The following is a 23,454-nucleotide window of genomic DNA, read 5'->3' on the forward strand; positions in this document are numbered from 1 at the left end:
CACTAACCACTCATTTAAAAAAAAAGTTGGCCCCATGTTCTTTTTAAATCTTTCTCCTCTCACTTTAAAAATATGACCCCTAGTTTGAACTCCCCCAACCCAAGGGGGGATAGCAATACCTTTGCCATTCACTTTATCTAATCTCCTCATGATTTTATAAACCTCTATAAGGTCACCTCTCAACCTTCTATGTTCCAGAAGAAAAAGTCCCAGCTTATCCAGCCTTTTTTCATAATTCAAGCTGATCATTCTAACAATATCCTGCTAAATCCTTTCTGAACCCTGTCCAGTTTAATATTATCCTTCCTATACAGGGCGACCAGAATTGCGCACACTACTCCAGAACAAGCATCATCAACATCCTGTACAACCTAAACATATCATTCCAATTCCTACACTCAAAACTCTGAGCAATGAAGGCAAGCATGGTAAATGCCATCTTAACCACCCTGTCCACCTGTGATGCAAATTTCAAAGAATTATTTACCCGAACCCTCAGTGTCTCTGTTTCTGCAACAGTACCCAGGCCCCTACCATTAATTATATAAATCCTCCCTTTGTTTGTTTTACAAAATGCAAATCTTGTGTAGGTAAGCCTTCTCTTTGCTTGGCAAGGTGTTGTGTACAGATGGTGGGGCTTTGTAATATTTGGAAGTGTTTTTAGGAAAAATTAGAGATGTTGGTTTAATATGCTGAACTTGTTTTTCAGTCAAAGCTTGTATTCGAGACCCACTTCAGAAATTTGAGTAAAAAATAGAGCAAACATTCCAGTGCAGTGTCGAGGAAGTGCTGCACTGCTGGCGCCGACAGTCTTTCAGATGAGATGCACTGCCTTATCATTTGAATTGTTTGCTGGAGATATCACAGTTCTCTTCTTCAAATAGCCAAGAGTTCTGCACGCCAACTCTCTGTCAAACAGCACCATGAAGGAGAGATTAACTGGTAATTGTTAGCACCAGACCCCGGCTGCCTGGCAATTGCCTAAAGCTGAACCAGACCTCCTTGTTGTCATATTTGTCCCAAGGGGCTGATAATGAACTCAACCATTTAAGAATGAGTAAAGAAGAGTTTTTTGTTCTACAGAGGGTCTTCGGTTTCCACATCACACTTCCTCAACAGGTTGGGGAGCAGAGTGCTTGAATGTTTCTGAAGGTGGAGGTGGATAGTTTCTTGATAAGTAAAGGTGGGGGCTGGATTATTTATTTGGGGGCAGGAATAAAGCAGGAATGTGGAGTAATGAGATCAGCCATGATCTAATTGAATGGATGTGTAGGTCTGAAGGTGGGGGGATTTGGCCTATGTCTGTGCTATGTGTTTGTATGTGCTAATCACAACCGGTAGGGAAAACGAATGTGTCGGCAGCAGCCTTTCCATCAATGCTGTCTTTCACTTGTTACAAATATCAACAGGCAGCACGACATCACAAACAATGATATCTGCACTGGAGTCACCCTGCTCAACTTTGATTCCGATAAATGTAAGGTGTTGCACTTTGATAAGACAAACCAGAGCAGGACTTACACAGTTAATGGTAGGGCCCTGGGGAGTGTTGTTGAACAGAGAGTTCTCGTGGTGCAGATACCTATTTCCAGGAAGGGTATTACAGATAGGGTGGTGGAGAGGGCATTTTGCATGCTTGACTTTGATCACAGCATTGAGTACAGGAGTTTAGATGTCATGTTACAGCTGTACAAAACACTGATAAGGCAACATTTGGAGTACTGTATACAATTTTAGTGCCCTGCTATAGGAAGGATGATATTAAATTGGAAGGGGTGCAACAAAAATTTACAAGCATGTTACTGAGACCAGAAGGTTTGGGTTTTCAGGAGATGCTGAAGAGACTGGAACCTTTTCCCCCTGGAGCGTGGGAGGTTGAAGGTTGAACCTTTTAGATGTTTATAAAATCATGAGGGGCATAGATAGGATGAATAGGCAAGGTCTTTTCTCTGGAGGGGCAGTCTGAGGGCATAGGTTTAAGTTGAGAGGGGAAAAATTTAAGTTGAGAGGGACAACTTTTTCATAGAATGGTGCAAATATGGAACAAGCTGCCAGAGTGATAAAGGCGAGTACTATTTCAACATTTCAAAGATATTTGAAAAAAGAACATGGCTAGGAAAGGTTGAGAGAGATATGGGCCAAACACAGGCAAATGGCACTAGTTCAGTTTAGGAAACCTGATCAGCACGGGTGAATTGCCTCACGAGTTGGTTGCAGGTGTACTGAGCAATTAAGAAGGCAGATGGCATGCTTTTGCTCTTCATCACAAAAAGATTCAAGTACAGGACAAAAACCCTTTCTGCGGTTGTTTAGTGTCTTGCTGAGACTAGAGTGTTGCGTACAGTTTGGATCTCATTCAAGGAAAATATGTTTTCTGTATAGGGAGTGCGAATCTTGGGATGATGGGATTAAATTATGTTTATTTTCTCAAGCTCAAATGAGAGGTGATCTTCTTAAAACTTACAAAATTCCTACAGGGTGTGGCAGGTGAACGTAACTGGGAAGCTCCCCCTGTTGGTGAGGCCAGAGCCAAAGGTCATAATCTCCGGATAAAGGGCAAGCCAATAAAACTGAGATGAGAAGGAATTTCTTCACTGGTGAATTTTGGAATTCTCTGCTCCAGAAAGCTGTAGAAATACAATCATTTGAGCATGTTCAAGACAGAAATCAATAGATCCGCAAATGTTTGAATTACAGTTTGCCTTTTCTTGTTTTAAAAAATGAAACACACACCGCAGTCACTTCTGAGTTAGGTTCTCAGTTTCCGTCTGTCTTTTCCCACAGATCTGCAAAGCCTCGAGAAGCTTCTGCGGGACGCTGTGGTCAATGGGCAGCCTCGAACCCACAGACCTTGGAAGAAAATCCTCATTGTGGTGGAGGGAATTTACAGGTAAGGCATGCTGTTAATTTACAAGCTCATTCTAGGGCTTGCTCCTCCACACCAGAGCTGGCACTCTCCTCCTGCCCTGCCACACTGTATGATCACTGCACTCTCCCAAGTCAGATCCCTTGTGCATCACCCCCCCCCCCCCCCCCCGCCCCCCCCTCCCTCCCCCCACCAGTTGCCATTGTTAGGTTCCCTTCTTGAGATTCTTACACACTTGATGCAACCTCCATACATCAACTTCTGTGAACAGCCATGATTTATTTTGACAAGTACAAGCTTAACACACTTTGCGATGCTTGCAGCGTGCGTCAAGCGAGGCTCCCTGAACAAGAGAACCATCCTCCTTTTATACAGGGTTTTACATCACAATCAGTGATGCAAGCAAGACCCAACCCCCGCCGCTCCCCCATAGTCACATGCCACCCAAAAACAATATAAGGTGATTAGATTATTTCCAGAAATGGTGTGAGATTAGGCTATTCCTTTAAAGTGTAGCATTTACAGAGTATGATGAGATTCTGCCTGCAAGACAGAAAATCACACCCCCCCGGGGACATCAATTTCTTACATGTTAGCAGAACAAATTAACCCCTTAACATCTCACTGTACCTTCAGCTATAAACTGTGGAATTCCCCTATTAAACCTCTCGACCTCTCCCTCCTCCTTTTAAGGTCATGCCTGACAAACCTCAGTCAATTTCTTTGAAGTCGCGTCTAAGGTAGTGGATGTGGGAATGTCTGTGGATTTTGTTGATATGGACTTAGTCAGACAGCATGGAAACAGACCCTCTGGACCAACTAGACCACACTGACCATGTTCCCAAATTGAACTAGTCCCACTTGCATGTAAAGACCCGTTTAAGAGACTAGTAACTAAGGTAGAAGCCCACAGAATCGAGGGCAGGTTAAGGGCTGGGTAATGGGTTGTGGCAGACGACAGAAAGTAGGGATTAAGGTATGTACTCAAATTGGCAGAAAATGGTTAAAAATCACACAACACCAGGTTATAGTCCAACAGGTTTAATTGGAATCACACTAGCTTTCGGAGCATCGCTCCTTCATCAGGTGGTAGTGGAGGGCTTAATCCTAACACAATTTATAGCAAAAATTTACAGTGTGATGTAACTGAAATTATACATTGAAAAATTGATTCTGTTAAGCCTTTCATCTGTTAGAATACCATGATAGTTTCTCTTCTTTCATGTGTAAATCACAAAACCTTTTTTTAAAAAGTTGCATTCTCGGGTTAGCTGTTAACAGTAGTGATAGCTAGACAATATGTTGAAGGTGTTAGCCCCCTGTGTTCTCTGTCTATGCCATGATGTTTAGATTGATTCTAATCTAAAAAGTGAGGTAATGGAGTTTTACATGAATTCAATATGTTGACCTTGAAGAGAGTACAACATAGGCTTACAAGAACGATACCTGGATTTGAATGATTAAATTATGAGAAGAGATTATACAAATTAAGTCTGTTGCTAGAATGTAGATAGTTAAGAAGTGATATGATTGAGGTTTTCCAGATAAACTATTTTCACTGGTTGGGAATTCTAGAACTAAGAGACATAATGTAAGAATTAGAACCAGACCATTCAGGAGAGTTGTCGGAAAACACTCCACACAAAGGATGATAGATGTTTGGAACTCTCTTCCACAAGTGGCAGTGGATGTAGGATCACTTAATTTTAAATCTGATGTAGGTAAGTTTTACACAGAGGTATAAAGGGATATGAGCCGAAGGCAGGTATGTAGAGTTAGGTCACAGATCAGCCATTGTTTCATTGAATGGGGGAAAAGCTTGAGGGGCTGAATGGCCTACTCCTGCTCCTATGTTCCTAAGACCAAAATCTTCAATCTAGTCCTTGGTTATCTGTCCTTGTATCTCTTTATGTGGTTCTGTGTCAAAATTGTTTGTTTGATAAACATCTTTGAATTTTGATGGCATTAGAAGGTGCTTATGTGAATGCCAGTTGTTATATCACATACCTGCTATGTTGTTGCATTCATCATGGTGTAGATCCATGCATGTTGCCTCCCTGTAGCTTTCCTGGTTCAACACCAGCAAGCTAATGTGTAGAGTGCTACATTTAAGCTGCCTCCCTTTCACTAGAATTGCAGGAGACTCTCCTGTTTATGGATGTCTCTCTCCACAGTGACTTCTAGCTGCTTATGCAGTTTTGTAAAGACACTGTTGTCCCTGGCAGTGCTTTCAGTGACAGAGTTGCAATCGCTGTACCTAGTTACAATACAAACTGGAAGGTTAAAGGGTTGTGTTGCTGGATCAGATGCTAAGTCTCACAGACTGCAGGGAGCATGCAGGTTTGCATCCCCATCTCTGTGGAAGTGGCTACGGTTGAGTTGAATCAGAAGGTTGTGGGTTCAAATCCTGCTCTGGCAAATTTGGCATACCAAATCTGGGCCAGCACTCTGAGTGTCGTTTCGACAACAGTGCCGGATTTTGGATAAGATGTAACCCTGGGCCCCATCCTCTCCCATTTGGTTAGATGTAAAAGAACAGGGAGAGGATGTCCTTGCTAATGTTATCCTTCAAATAAACAAGGGCTGATTGGGGTAGTCAGCATAGTTTTATGCAAGGGAAATCATATCTCTCAAACAGTTTTTGAGGAAGTAACCAAAAAGATTGTGGATGGAGTGATAGACGTTGTTTGCATGAACTTTAGTAAAGCCTTTGACAAGGCTCCACATGATAGACTAATTAGTAAAGTTCCCCCACGTGGGATTCACTATGAACTTGCCAATTGTAAATAAAATTGCCTTAATGATAGGAGACAGAATTGTTTTTCGGACTGGAGGCCTGTGACCCAGTGGTGTTCCGCAGTGATTGATACTGGGTGCACTTCTGTTTGTCATTTACATAAACAATTTGGGTGAGAATGTAGGAGGCATGGTTAGTAGGTTTGTGGATGACATCAAAATTGGTGGTATAGTGGACAGTGAAGGTTATCTAAGATTATTAAGAGATCTTGATCAATTGGGTCAAGCAGTGGCAGATACAGTTTAATTTGGATAAATGAAAGGTATCATTAATGGGTCCTGGATAGTGTTGTAGAACAGGGACACAGGTACATAATTCTTTGCAATTTGCATCATGGGTAGACAGGGTAGTTCGGAAGGCATTTACCATGTTTACCTTATAGTGCTTAGTCCTTTAAGTATAGGAGTTGGGACTTCATGTTGAGGTTGTACAAGACGTTGGTGAGGACCCTTCTGGAGTGCTGTGCAGTTCTGGTGGCCCCGCTATAGGAAGAATATTATTAAATTGGAGAGGTTCAGATAAGATTTACCAGGATGTTGCTGGAATGATAAGAAATGAAAATAGGCTGGACCTTTTTTCACTGGAACATACGAGTTTGAGAGTTGACCTTAGAACGTAGAAAATTACATCACAGTACAGGCCCTTTAGCCCTCGATGTTGCACTAATCTGTGGAACCAATCTGAAGCATATCTATCCTACACTATTCCATTCTCATCCATATGCCATCCAATGACCAGTTAAATTCCCTTAAAGTTGGTGAGTCTACTACTGCCGCAGGCAGTGCATTCCATGCCCCTACTACTATTCTGAGTAAAGAAACTACCTCTGACATCTATCACCCCTCATTTTAAAGCTATGTCCCCTTATGCTAGCCATCTCCATCTGAGGAAAAAAACTCTCACTGCCCACCCTATCTACCCTCTGATTATCTTATATGCCTCAATTAAGTCACCTCTCAATCTTCTTCTCACTAAAGAAAACAGCCACAAGTCCCTCAGCCTTTCCTAAGACCTTCTCTCCATTCCCAGTTAATCTCCTCTGAACCCTTTTCAAAGCGTCCACATCTTTCCTATATTGCAGTGACCAGAATTGTATGCAATACTCCAAGTGTGACTGCATCAGTTTTGTACAGCTGCAGCATGACCTCATGGCTCTGAAACTCAATCCCTCTACCAATAAAAGCTAACACACTGTCTGCCTCCTTAACAACCCTATCAACCTGGGTGGCAACTTTCAGGGATCTGTGTACATCGTCAGCGGGATCTCTCTGCTCATCTACACTATCAAGAATCTTGCCATTAGCCCAGTAGTCTTTATTCCTGTTGCTCCTTCCAAAGTGAATCATCTCACGCTTTTCCACATTAAACTCCATTTGCCACCTCTCAGCCCAGCTCTCCAAATTATTAATGTTCCTCTAAACTGCAACATCCTTCGGCACTGTCCAGAATTCCACCGACCTTAGTGTCATCCACAAATTTACATCCTTCGACACCCTCATCAAGGTCATTTATAAAAATGACAAACAGCAGTGCACCCAAAACAGATCCTTGCGGTAGACCACTAGTAACTGAACACCAGGATGAACATTCCCCATCAATCATCACCCTCCATCTTCTTTCAGCTAGCCAATTTCTGATTCAAACTGCTACATCGCCCTCAATCCCATGCCTCCATATTTTGTGCAATAGCCTACTGTGGGGAACCTTATCAAACACCTTACTGAATTCCATATACACCACATCAACCGCATTACCTTCGTCCACCTGTTTGGTCACCATCTCAAACATCGGTAATGCAGTCTCAATCAACCTTTGACCACAGTCCATCGGGCAGTCATCAGCATGTAACATCTTTGAGGCCCTGCATCTGCCCCATCTTATAGAGGTTTGTAAAGCCATGAGAAGCATAGTTAAGGTGAATAGCAAGGGTGGGAGAGCTCAAATTAGGGGTCACTTTTTAAGGTGAGAGAAGAAAGTTGTGAAATGAACATTAGGAGTAACTGTTTTTATAGTGTGAAAAATGTGTGAAATAAACAGCTAGAGGAGGTTGTGGGTGCAGGTACAGTTACAACATTTAAATACATTGGATAAGTATATGGATAGGAAAGGTTTGGAGGAATATGAACCAAATGAAGGCAGATAGGGCTAGTTCAGTTTGGGAACATGGCATGGATCAGTTGGACTGAAGGGTCTGTTTCTATGCTGTATGACTCTCACTCTTTCATAAAAAAAGACAATTGGAGGTCATTGCTGCAGTGCTTTAATGAAAACAAATACTTCAGATGCTGGCATTCTGAAACAGTGACAGTGCTGGAGATACTCAGCAGGTTAGACAGCATGTGACAGAGAGAACAACAGTTAGAGTGTTCACCTAGAGATGGATAAGGCAGTTCAAACAGTGGGTCATCAACATGCAAATTAGATCTGTTATATTTAAATGACTGATATTTTAGATTAGATTAGATTACATTACAGTGTGGAAACAGGCCCTTCGGCCCAACAAGTCCACACCGACCCGCCGAAGCGCAACCCACCCCATACCCCTACATTTACCCCATACCTAACACTACGGGCAATTTAGCATGGCCAATTTACCTAACCTGCACATCTTTGGACTGTGGGAGGAAACCGGAGCACCCGGAGGAAACCCACGCAGACACTGGGAGAACGTGCAAACTCCACACAGTCAGTCGCCTGAGGCGGGAATTGAACCCGGGTCTCTGGCGCTGTGAGGCAACAGTGCTAACCACTGTGCCACCGTGCCATATTTATCTATTGAATTGGGCAGGAAAAGGCATGCAGAGATTTACAAGACTTGTAAATCTATAGTTAAGCACAAACACCATGCTATGAGGAAGCCAACAGCCAATGGGGAAGAGCCCAGCTTTTTAAAAAAATAACAAATTACAAGCACTGTTAACCAGAGGTAATGTCAAACTCATCTCTTGATTCTTTTTAATCAGCCTCTTCAGAGATGTTATTACATACCTCATGCAGTTGAGACTTTAACTTGGGTCTCCTGGCTCAGAGGTAGGAACATTACCACTGCACCACAAGCACTCAAATTTTCATTCTGGAGTTGAGCATTTAATGTTGAGCATTAAAGTGGGGTCACAGACTGAAAAGATTTGAGAAGCTGAAGGCTGTCATGTTTCTCCATAATACCTTGGGGTGTTTGACGATTACAGTTTCAGAAGGGTACAGCCGCATATCACTGGTGCAGAAAGTTGCTGCCAGGCCATTTGAGGTACCAAGTGGGGTGCTTTATGGTGAACCATAGAGCGTGGAAGGGGGCCATTCAGTCAGCCAGCCAGCCCTGTGCTAGCTCTTTAGACAAATGGGTCCAATTAATGCCAGCTGCTTCAACACTCTGCTTTGTGCTGAAAGCGTATTTTCCCCTTTTCAAATATGATGCTTTATTGCAGCGTGCCATTCACAATGTTTCAAGCCAGTGGTTTTCAGTGTGATCTCATTTCTCACAGTGCTGGGAGCTTTTCAAACATGAAGCAACAATATGTTATGTTACTAAGTGTGCTGCTTTTATTTCAGCATGGAAGGCTCCATGGTCCGCCTGGCAGAGATCGTAGCTTTGAAGAAGAAGTATAAAGCCTATCTGTACCTGGATGAAGCACACAGTATAGGAGCAGTGGGGGCAACAGGCCGAGGGGTGGTCGAATACTTTGAAGTTGACCCCACAGACATTGATGTGTTGATGGGCACCTTTACCAAAAGCTTTGGGGCAACTGGAGGGTATATTGCCGGCAAGAAGGTAGTGTTCGAAATCTCTCAATTTGTCTCTCTCTCTCTCTCTCTCTCTCCCTCTCCCCTATTACCTTCTTCTTTCCTCCCTCTACCTCAGATTTACTGTAGTGACATCTGATCTGAGGGTCCTTATTTATCTAGAGAGACTAAAGAAGGTGTACAAAGTTAAAAATCACATAACACCAGGTTATAGTCCAACAGGTTTAATTGGAAGCACTAGCTTTCAGAGCACTGCTCCTTCATCGGGTGGTTGTGGAGTAGGTGGGGTTGTCTGAATAAACATCCTTGATGGATTTATTAGTAACTATCATACAATGCTGGCCTCTAATTGATGGGAGATTTTGAATTTTCATAGACAAGAATCATTCTGAACGTTTTGTCTTTGCTTGCTTCGCCACTGTGTCGGGAATCTCATTGTCAGTCTGCATCACCCTATATTCTGCCTTCTGTCTAGAACAGTGTAGGCACTGAGCCAGGGAAAGACTTAGCAATTGTATATAACATCATGCGAGTGTCCAAGCTTTTGTTTCCCAAGCACTGCCTTTGTTGACTAAACAATTGGCCATAATGATACAGTTTGCATCAAAATGATGTTGCAGAAACACTGCACTAATTGAATGCAGTTCATAAACTGTCTTGTGCTCATGACATTCTTTGGTTTTAAGCAAAGCTGGGTAGGTCTGATGTTCCATGCATAATCACCTTAAAAAGGAAACCAGTAAATTGCAAATTTCTCCATTTGAGGCATGACTTAACTTTAGCATTAAAATAGCTCCACAATCAAACAGTACTGCAGTTGCTATACTTACCATGCTATAGTCAGGATGTAAATGCACTGGAGAGGTTGGGGAAGAGATTTACAAGAATAATTCCAGGGATGAGAAGCATCTGTTCTGAGGATAGATCAGAGAAGTTGAAACTCTTTCTCTTAGAGGAAAGAGGCTAACAAGAGATTTGATAAAACTTCTTAAAAATCATTGACAGTCTGGACAGAGCAGACAGAGAGAAACTGTACCCATTCATAAGAGGATTGCAAAGCAGAGGGCAGCACAATGTTAGAATGATTTGCAAAAGCAGGAAATGTTGATGAGTGAAAACTCTCAAGATTGTGAACGACAGCGACCCTTGCAGGAACTCAGTGGTATTGTAGTACCTGAGAATTTGAGTCCATCTGCTCTCTGGTGGTCACATTTATGTAGCTTTACATTCCAGTACAGTACTGGGAAAGTTCTAAATATTGAAGGTGACTTCTTTCAGATGAGATGTTAAAACCAAGACACTGTCTACCTACTTGTGTGGATGCAAATGACCTAAGACACAATTTTGAAGAAGGACAGTATAAATATCCCTAGGTTCCATGCCACTATTTACCCCTGATTCAACATCACGAGAAATAGATTCTCATTTATTGTTACCTTGCCGTTTGTGGGAGCTTCCTGTGCTCAAATTGCTGCTACCATTCAACAGTGACCATACTTTGTTAAAAACATACGGGCTTTGAGACATCTGGAGGTCATGAATAGTGCTAATCCTCTTTTTTAAAGTATTTATCCACCTGAAATGTGTGTATAATCCTTTCCTGTTGCAATGCTGAAATCTGAAAGTTGGTACTTTAATGCATCTGTAGTGCCTCAATAATTTGTCTGAAGCACTTGGATAGCTGTGACTTATTTAAATAGGCAACAAGAAAATTGTGAACAATGGTCATGTTTGGTTAATGCTGTTAGGCTAAGATTGATGTACTGAGGATTGTTAGCATTCAAACAGTAAGCAGCTTGGTCCTATTAAACCTTTTCTACCAAAGTCATTTTCTCCTATTTGGACCTTACACAGGAGCTTGTGGATTATTTACGAGCATATTCTCACAGTGCTGTCTACGCTGCCTCAATGCCTCCCCCAATTGTGGAACAGATTATCAGATCACTAAAGTGTATCATGGGACTTGATGGAACAACAATAGGTGAGAAACATAAAGAATTTGAATTTTTTTAATAATGCATGATAACTATGTAACTTACAGCTCCCTTTTCCTGTGGCCTGGATGCGTGCTGTTCAGTTACTGTTGACAATTCAAATGAGAAGTCACAGACCTCCAGTAAATTGTGGAATATTTTCTCCTCTATCCATGTGGTAGTCAGCTGAGGCTTAGGAAGGATAACATTACCACCACTGAAGGTTTGAGTTCTTTTCCCTCTCCAAGAATGGAGCACAGTGATTAAGGCAGATATCCCTGCGTAGTACTGACGGACCACTGCGTGGTCAGAGATGCAGTTTTCAGATGAGATGTTAAACCAAAGGTCAGTTCTGAAAAGATTCTATGTCATTATTTCAAAGAAGCGCAGGAGAGTTCTCCAGGGCCCTAGACAATGTTTAGCATCCTGTTAACATTGCAAAAGTGATGATTCTGATCGAATCTGACCATTATCAAATAACTGTTTGCAGGAGCTTGCTGTGTGTAAACTGATTATAATGCTTCCTGCATTTCAACACACTTGAAAAGGCACTTCGCTGGTTATGAACTGCTTTGAGAGATCCTGAGGCTGTGAAAGTCACTATTCCTTAATTATAAAAAGCACAAATTATGCACACAGGAGATATGTCACTGATGTTCTCTGCATCCTTCTATTTCTCTGCAGGTATTGAGCGAGTGCATCAGCTAAGAGAGAATGCCCGCTACTTCCGACGGCGCTTGCGTGAGATGGGCTTCATCACTTATGGGAATGATGATTCTCCCGTGGTACCATTGCTGTTGTACATGCCTGGCAAAGTAGGGTATGTTGTCCTGGCCTGTTTTACAAGCTCATTCCTCCTGCAAAAGATACTAAGGGTATCTTTATTCCCTGGATTAATGGCACTACGTGAACTCATTGGTGTTCAATGCTTTTCCCATCTTCCTGTGTAGCCTCGTGCCTTCACTTGGACTGTGTCACAATCTCTCGTGTACTCTGGCCTACGCAAGCTCCCCTGCTGTCAGTACTTGATTTTAAAATCATTGTCCCTTTCTCTAGAATCCTCTCCAGCCCCATAATCATGAGATCTCTGCCTATCTCTAATTCCTGCCGCCTTGAACATCCTCAACTTGCATTGCTCCACCATTGGTAGTATGTCGTCAACTGCCATCCCTCTCAGACTCCCTATGCCTCCACCTCTCTCACCTCCTATAAGACACCCCTTAAAACCAACCAGTTTAACCAAGCTATCAGTCACATGTCCCAATATTGCCATAGGACAGAGGTGAAGTGAACTTTATTTCTGAGGTTTGTGCATCTTTGGAAATCTGGCTCAGAAAGTAGTGGATACAGTTTCTAACTCGGGAGCTCATGAGTCTGTGGAATTGTCTTGCATAAAGTGTGCTGATGGTAGATCGTTGAACATATTCAAGGCTGAGTTAGATAGATTTTATAAGAAAACAAACTGCAAGATGCTGAAGATCTGAAACAAAAAAAAACAGGAATTGGTGAAGGGGACAGTTCTGACAAAGGGTCACTTGACTCAAACCTTTTAACTCTGTTTTTCTCTCTACTAAAGCCACCAGACCTGCTGAGTTTCTCCAACATTCTGTTTTCGTTTTATTTTAAGTAAGTAGTGGGGATGGTGTCATTGAATATTTTTAAGGCAGGGATGAATCGGTTCTTGTTAGGTAAGGAAGTCAAAGTATTGGTGATGGATGTCAATATGGAATTCAGAAAGCAAGCCTTATAAATGGTGGAGCAGGCTGAAGGGGCCCATTGGCCTTAATTATGCTGTTATTTCATGTGTTCATATGTAGTTTGGTGTCATTTATTTATCACATTTTACCATAAGAAAGGTGCTTTCCAATGCAATCTTTTTTTTGTTGTCACTATAATGTTTCTCAAACAGCTGTGTGATAACTAGACACTCTGCTTTCAGTGCATTTGCCAGGAGAATGCTGAAGAAGAATATTGGGGTAGTAGTAGTGGGATTTCCAGCCACTCCCATTGTGGAATCTCGGGCTCGCTTCTGCCTGTCTGCAGCCCATACACGCCAGATGCTGGACACGGTGAGTTTCTGCTGAGCATTCACCTTTCACTTTTTTAATTGGGCCGAATATTTGTTCAAGTAACTCTTGTTTTTCAATTCATATCTTAATAACAAATCCATGGCGTTCACGGCTGGTGAAGAGCACAGATAGAGACAGGTAGACATCTGCATAAGGGGGGGCAGGGGAGGGGCAGTGGTGTAGTAGTAATGCTACTGAGGTGGTACTGAAGACATTCAGCCTAATAGTCTTGGGACATGTGTTCAGGCATGGTAGATAGTCAAATTTGAATTCAATAAAAACTAGTCCAATGTTGACTGTCATAACTAGGCAAGGCCAGCATTTATTGCCATCTCAAACCAACATCCATATGTAGAATTAGGCAGCAAAACCTTTGAGATTTATAAAGGTTTTATTGTAACTCTACATTTAAACGTAAACACCAGTTTCCACCTTTTCCCTCTGGATACTTTTCCTGCCCAGAAGCCAAACCCCTCTGGGAAAGAACCCAGCTCTTTCTTTTTTCAACCTGTGAGGAGCAGCAGGTAGGACTTTGAACCTGGACCTTTGCCCCAGGTGTAGGAACACATGGACTACTCCTAAGAACCCAAAGAGCTCAAATCTTAATTTAATTATCCACCACCAGTTCAAGCAATTATCGATTAACCAAAAAGAAACACTGCCCAGCAGAAGCAGCATGACGATAAAAAAAATCAAAATAGTGGGGAAACAAGGGAGGGAACTAAATCAAAATAGTGTTAGTTGGAGGGGGGGGGGAGAGAAAGAGAGACCCCCATCCCAGCCCCTGCCATGCCACCTGCCAGAGCCTTCAGGGAGCTGGTGGACATGGTATGCTCCCTCTCCAGGGAGACCTAGGCATGGATACCATCTCCTTTTTTTTCATCTTCATCCTTTTTTGTATTTTTATTGAAGACCCATCACCCAATGAATTAACAGAAGTTGTAACTATTAACAAATTCTATTAACCACGGGCAGTGGCACAACAAAAACCAAAAAGGTGGAGGCAAACAAGACTAAAGGACTAAATCAAAATAATGTTGGTGGAGGAAATAATGCACAGCCAGCCCCTCCTTCCGGTGAAGTGCCTTTGGCAGGTTTCGAGTTACAGGGACTGGATGCAAGCTCTTCATGCAGCAGCTGGGCCTGCTTCAGGGCATGGCTAATCTTTTTGCAGTTGGAATTGTGAAGTCCCAAACGCCAAAAGGTTTTTGTTCATACATTAACGAGTTCTTGACTGTTCTCTTAGGCTGTTTGGGATGAACTTCAGGCAAACTGATGCAAGCCACTAGAGGGTAGTTTGGCGACAATTCTGATCCTGAGACAAACCAGCTCGTTCTTCTTTTAACTTCAGTTTTCTGAAATTTCGAGTCAGGAGGAAGGCAGTTAGTCCTTCAAGCCTATCCCAATATACAATGAAATCACACTTGATTTTTATCGTAAATGTATTAACTGGCCTTGGTTCCACAACTTTTGTATCTCTAACCTCCTCAAGCCTTCTAAGTGCACTCAGTCTCCTGAGCATTGCTGACGTTTATCGTTCCACTATTGTTTGCCATGCCTTTTACCACTTGCACCTAACCCTCTCTCAAAATCTGCTCTCTTCCTTAAAATCATACTGTGCCTTGACATCTCCTTACGTGGCTCAATGTCACATTTTTTTGTTAATGTCTGCATAAGGCTTCTTATTACATGAAGTGAGCTATCCAAATGCAAATCATTGTTGTTACATCCTTGCCTCGCAAAAGTTGTCAATCTAGGTGTCAAAGTTATTTACTGATCTCCAGCCTCAATAGCTTTTAGCTGGCAGAGAGTTTCTGATTTGGATGTGCATTCCTTCCCATTTTAAACCTTTCATTTCCATTTACTGTCTGACTTCACTCCGACCTTGTGAACACACCAGTTGTTTCTCAGTCATTAAAACACATCCTAGCTGCCCCAGATGAGACTTGATTCTGCCCAGGCAGAGCCACCCTTGAAGATGGATATGAAAGTCCTTGAGATGGTGCAGTAGAGGTTTGCCAGATGGTTCCCAGGTCAGAAACATAGAAACCGGGAGGAAACTTAGGCCATTGAGCCCTTGGAGCCAACTCTGATGTTCCGTATGATCATGGCTGATCCTCTCTCAATGCTATATTCCCATCTCCTTCCAATTTCTCAAGCCTCCACAACTTTCTGTGGTAGAGAATTCTACAGGATTCTGAAAAAAACCTTCCTCAACTCAGTCCTGCATGCTCTACCATATATCCTGAGGATCTGCCCCTTGTTCTCGACTTATAACCAGGAGAAAAATCCTCCCTGCAACAAGTCTGTCCAGCCCTGTTAGAATTTTATACATTTTAGATCCTATCTCATCCTTCTAAACTGCTGTGAATGCAGGCCCAATGAAATCAATGTCCCCTTGTGGGACAGTACTGCCATTCTCAGTTGAGGGAATTTCGCAAGGAGGTTAGGTTGAGCAATGCTGTTCTTCTTGGGGCAGAGGAGGCTAACAGGAGATTTGCGAGAAATGTCCAAGGTACATAAAGAAAAGCTATTTTCATCAGCTGGTTTGTCTGAAAGTGAGGGAACATGGTTTTAAGGTTTAGAAGGTGTGATACAGGGAATGTGACCTGCATCTTGCTGCCCACGAGGTTGGTGAATGACTAGATGATCAATGTTTTTAAAAAAGGAACGGGCACTTGACGGAAATGAAATTACAGAGTTACAAGGAAAGTGTGGAGGAGTGGGTCTGTCAGGATTGCTGTCCAGAGAAACAACATAGATTTAATGGGTCAAAGGTTCTGTATTTGCTCTTTAATAACTCTATATATAATGTGATTGATGTGGGTCCAGAGAGCTGATGGGAAGTCTTGACTGGATTAAGTGTCAGTCAGGCACATAACTGGCCAGTATCCACCCTCCTCAAAGTTCAGGCTGAATTTGACATGACTGAGTCATCCATATCAATTTCTGGTATTCATGCATGGGATGTGGACATCGCTGGCTGGGCCAGCACTCATTACCCATCCCTAATCGCTTTGGAGAAGATGGTGCTGAGCTGCTGCTTTGAACCATTGCAGTCCACACAGTGCAAGGCTGTTACAAAGGGAGTTTCAGAATACTGACCCGGCGGCAATGAAGGAATGACTGATATCATTCCAAGTCAAGATGGTATGTGACTTGTATAGGGTACTTGCAGCTGATGGTGTTCCTTTTACCTCATTTGCTGCCCTTGATCTCCTTGGGGCAAAGGTTTGGAAAGTGCTGCCCAAGGATGCTTGCTGAGTTGCTCATGCTCTCAGCTCTAAACTACAAGACGATGGGTCCAAGTCCCACTCCAGGGCTTAAGCACAATGATAAAGGCCGACACTCCTGGTGCTCCATTATCGGAGTTACTGCCTTTTCGATGAGACATTAAACCAAAATCTCCAATGACGGCTCAGGTGAATGTAAAAGCTCCTGTGATACTGCTTTAAAAAAGGGCCTGGTGTCCCAGCCAGTACTATTCCATTAATCAACATCACAAAACAGGTGGTTTGCTCTTTATCACATTGATTGTGGGATCATGCTGTGCTGAAATTGGCCATGGCATTTTCTGCTTTACAATAGTGACTACACTTGAGGTTCTTCATTGGCTGTAATCCTCCCTCATATTTCTGAAGGTACTATATAAAGGCAGTTTTTTAAAATGAATATTAACCATTGCAGGTGCTGAATGTCCTGGATGAAATGGGTGACTACCTACGATTCAAGTACTCCAGGCGGTCTCCCTCTGTTCGTCCTGAGCTCTACAATGAGTCAGACTTTGAATTGGAAGACTGAACTACCTCTGCAATGTGGAGCATATGCATTATACCACATGCGCCTCTCCGCCGCTCCCCAGTCACAGAAACAGCATGCATGTGCATGCACCTCTTCGTCTTTAATGTGCGTGAATCGGGGGGTGGGCAGGGGAATAAGGGGAGCAGGAGGAGGCTGCAGCAAGACAATGAACCTATCCAAGCATGCAGAGAGAGAGAGGCTTCGAGCAATCTAGGGCAGAGTTATTCGCCAGTAACATACCACTGATGGCCTTGGACAGATGCTCCTCTATAACGTGCCCAGCACTGTGACAGAAGCAAGAAGCTGAGAGACCAGTGAGAGAGAAAAAAAATCAAAGAGCTTGGTTCACAAGTCCTGCAGCTGTCCTTTCTACAGATGTTTGTTCACTTGTGCAGTTTGTCAATTTTGGAGTATTTTTAAAAGAAAGGAAAAAAATTATTTAAAAAACATTGTTGCTGTTACTCCAGGCGAGAATTTAAATTTTTAAAAAAATCTTTCTATGCAACTATTGTAATAAATATTCATTCAGGAATTAGCCAAAAGTTAAACTCAGGCATTTTTGGGTGGGTCTTTGTTAGAATTTAATTCACCTGCAATTGGATTTTCAAGCCGATATTATTCATAACTCTGGATGTTTTGATGGGGAACTGACACCAAAGATTTGTCTAATCATATGGAGTTTTGTTGAAAGGTTATGGAAAATAATATACCTGTAAATACAGAAATTATAATTTTTGTAAACCTTTATCTAAAGTCCTGTTGAGATTAATTTAAAATATTATTCTGGGGGAATGCAAGGCATATACTGAATGCTCAAAAAGAGTGGTTTGGTTTGTTTTTAAAATGTGAAATTCTTCCTGCGCGAGTGTAATATTTGGGGGATAAAAGCTTTTTTAAGGGGAGCAAAATATGGTTAATTGCTTCAGATTTCTATCCATGTTTGATATTTATAAAGTTAATTTGAGTTATCTTCATTGCCTCGTTTTAAAATAATCTGGGCTTTACATGCTGCTTGCCCACCCTGTCCTGTTTTCCTTCAGCTCATGGGAGAGAGGGAAGAGTGTCTCAGTTGTAAGGCATAAGTCATGGGCTCCAATGCTGCTCCTGCCCAGGGCCCCTGATCCAGGCATAGATCTCCCCTTGCCTTCCTGGACCCTGGAGTTCCTTAGCCCAAGCCACAGTTGCCTGCTTGACCACCATTGTGCTGTGATTCTCCTTGGGGTGATGATCGCAAGGCCTTTCTCCCACCTGGAGCTTCCAGTCCAGCGTTGATTTCAACCCCCTCCCCCCCCCCGAGTGAATGTCTGTGACAAACAGACTGCTCAACCCCACTATTGCCCCACATCACTCAAAGTCCATGCTTCTCAATCTGATTTAGCATATAGATAGTCACCAGCTAGGTCCCTTCACATCCTGGAGTTGCCAATTCATCCAGCAGTGAAGCAGCTCCATGATGAAGGGCAGATTCTGTCTTTTAACAAAAACACACAGTCCATTATCACTGCAGTTTTTCGCAGGTTATTCTTTAAGAATATAGACCTTTGCTTAAACACTTAAAAAGAAAGGTTAAGTGACATTGTTTTGATTCATACATCCAGCATGTAGCTCAAACTATAACATGCACACTTCTGCGATTGTTACTTCTTTGTCCCTTTAGAAGAAATGGAACAATTTGCAGAATTCAATGTCTTCCAGATTATTAAACAGATGATATAATAAAAGCTCAGTTATTCTAAACCAGTGGCTCTCATTAATGCTTAAATTCCATAACTTTAACAGGATATGTTATCACAATGGATTCAAATTTTAATTGTCTTTTATCCCTAGTATCACTATTGCTGTAATTTCACAGAATGTTGTTGACTGCAACTCTGACTTCGGAACGGCATCCCTTTAGGAAGTCAGCTTGAAAACAGAGTAGGCCGTTACTGAAATTGTATATTCACAAATTATTTCCATTCCTTTTAAGTCCTTTGAGGAATCAGTTTTAACACCCCTCAGCTTGCTGGCAAATGGCTTCATTAGCAGCACTGAGCAGAGCAGTCTGGCATATGGTACAGAGAATGTATTGGTTCCTCCTGCACTGTACTGCAGTTTTGTTTGCGCTGAACTCCAGTGTCACCAGTGGGATACAACTCAATCTGTCACTGTACTTTCTTGACTAAATGGAATAACATGTTCTCTGGTTTGGAGGCTGAAATGGTGCCAATTTTTACTGATCTGTACTTGCAGATGGAAGCTATGTCAAATGATTGGTTTTGAAGAACTTCTCCATCACAGACCAGCGAGTACAGCTGTCCTGAAGCTCTTTCTAAGTTGTAACTCTAGTCTCCCTGCAACATCAGCTGCAGTTCAGTTTGGTAGCACCACCATCTTGGGATCAGGAGGCTACAGGTTCAAATCCCACTCCAGAGATGAGCATGAAAATCTCAGCTACGCCCCCAGTGCAGCATTATCCAATTCCCGTTGTTTTGAAGAAGCAGATGGAACCTATCCACAGATGCCCTGGCCAAAATTGATCCCTCAATCAATATTGCAGAAAGTTATTTGTTTTCATTTTGCCGAAGCTTGCTGTTTGCAAATTGGCTGCCACTTTTTGTGTGCTACACTTCGAACGTGCATCACTGCCTGTAGAGTGCTTTGGGATGACTTGAGGTCAGAACAGGCGCTTCAGAAATGCACTTCCATCTTACTGTCAGACCCGGTGGGACAGCAGCCAGCATAGTGTGGCTGTGGCTACTTGCAGACTGTTTGTGTGAATCAATTGGCTGCCTCATGAGGCTCTTAAACAATGTCATAACATGAAAGTACCTGGCACACAGACATGTGAATGATCTCTTTGAGGAGGCGTGCGCACTTGTCAGGCTTAATACCAAGCTCATTGGCAGGGGCAGGTGTAAAATAAATTCTCCTTGGCCACCAATCTAAAATGTCTTGGCACTCCCTAGCCAAGGCAAGCTCAAGTCTGGTAAAGGGTTGAGCAGCCACAGTCAGAAAGAGACAGTATTTCGAAGAAAAATGCCTGAAGCCTTATTTAGGACACTTCCAAGACCTACAGTTGCTTCCTGCCAATATAAAAACAATCTGATCCTTAATTTAGTTCACAATCAATTAATTCACAATCTGGAGACTGTGAAAGAACAAGTGTTTAGATGGGTTTTTTTAATCCCTCAGTATTTTGAGGCTGTTGCAATGTTGCAGGCAAGCACTTTGCCTTGTAGCTGATAGTCTGAATTTAGCGTGTCCCAGGAGGAAATGTGCTCCTTTTCCGGCCCCCAACATCCTTGTTAGTCATCTTGACAGGCCACAAATTTCTAACATGCATTTAATTCAATGCATGCTTGCGTGCACGGTGGGGTGTCTGTGGTGACACCTTTTCACAGCCGCCTTACCATCCGTGTACACATCTTTTCGCACTGAATTTGCTAAAGTAATCTAAAGTCTTTCAGTTTCAACATTTGTGCCATTTTTAGGATAACGCCCATCGAGCATAAAATAAAAAGTTGCAGTTTTACCTGTGGGAGTTGGTTGTAACCTGTAAAACTGCCTCCATTAATTTGTCTCTGACTTATTGCGTTGGATTGAAGTTTAACAGCCTCCTATTCTGGAGGAACAAGGTCAGAATTCCTAATAAGTATTTGGGTTTGATGATGATTACCACATTTTTCTAGCTGTTGAAAGCTGTAAAAGCAGGCAATAGTGGGCCTGAAGAAGGATGGATTCACAGATTTACTGGGGTTATTGTCCTCGGTGGAAAACCGTTTGCCAAATCTATCCTCATCATGGTTACCTAACGATGAAACAATGTAAATCCAGTTTCTTAAAAATGTGCAATTTCCTCCCTTGAGCCTGAGCAGATTGACAATTCAAACTAAGAGAGGGACTTTGTGAAAAAGCATTTATTTTTTAGAAAGCCAGGCAAATGTTGAGGTTACTTCAATTGCAGTTTTTAAATGGATTGCACCCATCATCTATCTGGACTTACACATATGCTCACTGGTTCGAAAGTTTGTTCCCAGAATTGGGAATTGTCTTGTTATCCTTCTGGTCAATGTAGCTATCGGTGGTTGTAATCATTCTCGGGATGTTGTGTTTCTATACTTTTAATCATATCTAATTTTACTGCATTTACTAAGAGTCAATGTATCTGTCCAACTCTGGTAGTTAGATGGATGAGGCACATATTGAGTTAATTTTGTTCTGCAACACTTTCATCCAGGTTAGGGGAAGCAGGCAAAGGAAATCAGATGTTCCTTGGGCTCACTTAGGAATGATTCTGCTAATACAGCAATAAACCCCTGTTGAAAATGCACAACACTTAAATTTACATGTAATTTTAACCCACAATCTCTGACCAGGTTTGAATTAATCCTGTCATCAATAGCACAGTCACCATGAATAAGCAAACATTTTTTTGTTTTAATATTCATTAGACATTTAAGATAAACTGAATGTCTACCCTTAGCCTGAATTTTTCCATGCCGTTCTGAAGGGGTTACAATGTCATTAAGACTGTGGTGAAAAAAATTGATTTTAATCTTGTTACGTTTGTTAAAAGATGTTTAATAGAATTATTTTGTGAACCCATTCTAAGGGCTTGATAAATTCTAGAATCAGTGATAGGCCATATCAGCCTATCAAGTCTGTTTCACTGTTCAGATTTGATAATCCTCAACTCCACTTGCTGCTTTTACCCCTTTAACCCTTGATTCTCTTCTGTCTTTTCTCAGCTATGAATTATATTTAATGACCCAGTCTCTATAAGCCTTTTGTAGTAAAGGATTCCAGAGCTCACTACTTTCAGAGAAGAAAATTCCTCATCTCTTACTCTGAGGATTTGCCTTCTGGTTCTAGACTCTCCTACAAGGGAACTCTGTATCTAACCTGCCAAGCCCTCCAACAACCTTACATGTTTCAAAAGGATTCATTCTTCTAAACTCCAGTGATTATACGTTAAGTCAGTCCATGCAAATCTCATTGTTTACTACTTAAAGTTGCAGTTGTGGAGGGAGAATGAATCCTAGATAGTTCTGTCAAGACATTCAATTGATTCAGGTACCCAAAGCAAAAATGAATATGGTAGAAAAATTATTTAACTTGCAATTTCATTATTAAATATGGCAGTTTATGAACTATAAGGAAGCAAGTTGCAAGCGTGTGTCTTTAAGCTCTAACTACATGCACTGAGCCACGGGAAATAACATGGCCAGCATGTACAATCTCAAAAGAAGGCCCATGCCTCTCTCCAGATAATTGACCACTGGTTATGGCTGGGTCTGAGAGTGGAGTTGTGTACACAAAGTGATTGGCAAGGATAAATTTGCAAGTTTAATCTATGTGCGATCTCCATTTGCTTTAAAGTATTGAGTGTGAAAGGTTTGCATATATTTGTATACTGATTCTTTTTTAATACGTAATGGACCAGAAATAAATTACAACTCCTTTTGTCACATCATTTTGTTTTGTATGTCTGATGAAGATGCATGACTGGCCTGAGCAAATAAAGCCTTTTGCGTTCCCTTAACTCTGGCCTCTTCTCTGTCTATGATCTCTGTTAAATCTCTTGATAAAATTACTGCTATTAACTAGTATGTATGAGCTTTTTTTTAATGGAACCCATTATAGTAATTGGGATGGAGGGTTGAATGTTCCCACAGTAGCTTTAATTAGAGAGCAAAGAGAATTGAGTCTTAGCACAGCAATGATTGTCCCTCTTTTTAAAAAAAAAACTCTTTGGTATTTCAACTGAGATACCAGATTAAAATAAGCTAGTTAATGCCTTCATTAGAAATGCCCTCAAAGGATTGTTTTGGCAGAACATTTGCTATCCTATGTAAATTAAAATAGACGAATCTCCAAAATTTGATGCTTTCCATCCCAGGCTATTAAAAGAAATTGATGCGGAAATTACAGATGCATTAGTCATAACTTTCCAAAGCACTCTAGATTCAGAAATGAGGCTCCTTGAACTGGAAGATTGCAAATGTCACTCCCGTTATTTAAGAATGGTAGATGGAGAAATGTGGTAACTGCAAATCTGTCAGTTTAATGTCAGGTGTGGGTAAGTTACTGGAATCTTTCATCGGAGACTTGAGCAAGTAATGTGATCACAGAGAGTCACCATGGATTGTCAAATAATGCTGAAATTGTCCTAGATGATTACTCCTGTCAATGGGTGCTGGCTAAATGGATTTCCAAAAGGCATTT

General features: G+C 41.8%; 1 protein-coding gene and 1 long non-coding RNA gene across 3 annotated transcripts in view; one reads left to right on the forward strand and one right to left on the reverse strand.

Moving 5' to 3' along the window:
* The window catches only part of LOC148149063 (uncharacterized), a 31,471-nt gene extending 21,024 nt beyond the window's left edge, over nt 1-10,447 (reverse strand). Inside the window, exon 1 of the long non-coding RNA XR_015758541.1 lies at nt 10,235-10,447. This is a non-coding gene — a long non-coding RNA (uncharacterized LOC148149063). The remainder of the gene's footprint in view (nt 1-10,234) is intronic.
* sptlc3 (serine palmitoyltransferase, long chain base subunit 3) overlaps nt 1-22,771 on the forward strand; it is a 128,777-nt gene extending 106,006 nt beyond the window's left edge. For both annotated transcript variants that reach the window (XM_087991670.1, XM_087991671.1), the window contains exons 7-12: nt 2,785-2,890; nt 9,213-9,432; nt 11,259-11,385; nt 12,062-12,197; nt 13,317-13,446; nt 17,134-22,771. In XM_087991670.1, the coding sequence (XP_087847796.1) occupies nt 2,785-2,890; nt 9,213-9,432; nt 11,259-11,385; nt 12,062-12,197; nt 13,317-13,446; nt 17,134-17,247 (833 nt within the window). In that variant the 3' untranslated portion in view covers nt 17,248-22,771. The remainder of the gene's footprint in view (nt 1-2,784; nt 2,891-9,212; nt 9,433-11,258; nt 11,386-12,061; nt 12,198-13,316; nt 13,447-17,133) is intronic.
* Nucleotides 22,772-23,454: the final 683 nt, after the last annotated feature.

The sequence above is a fragment of the Chiloscyllium plagiosum genome, unplaced genomic scaffold (genome assembly GCF_037043375.1).
Source record: "Chiloscyllium plagiosum isolate Xiang-an unplaced genomic scaffold, Cpla_swu_hap1 HiC_scaffold_10, whole genome shotgun sequence".
Lineage (NCBI taxonomy): Eukaryota > Metazoa > Chordata > Chondrichthyes > Orectolobiformes > Hemiscylliidae > Chiloscyllium > Chiloscyllium plagiosum.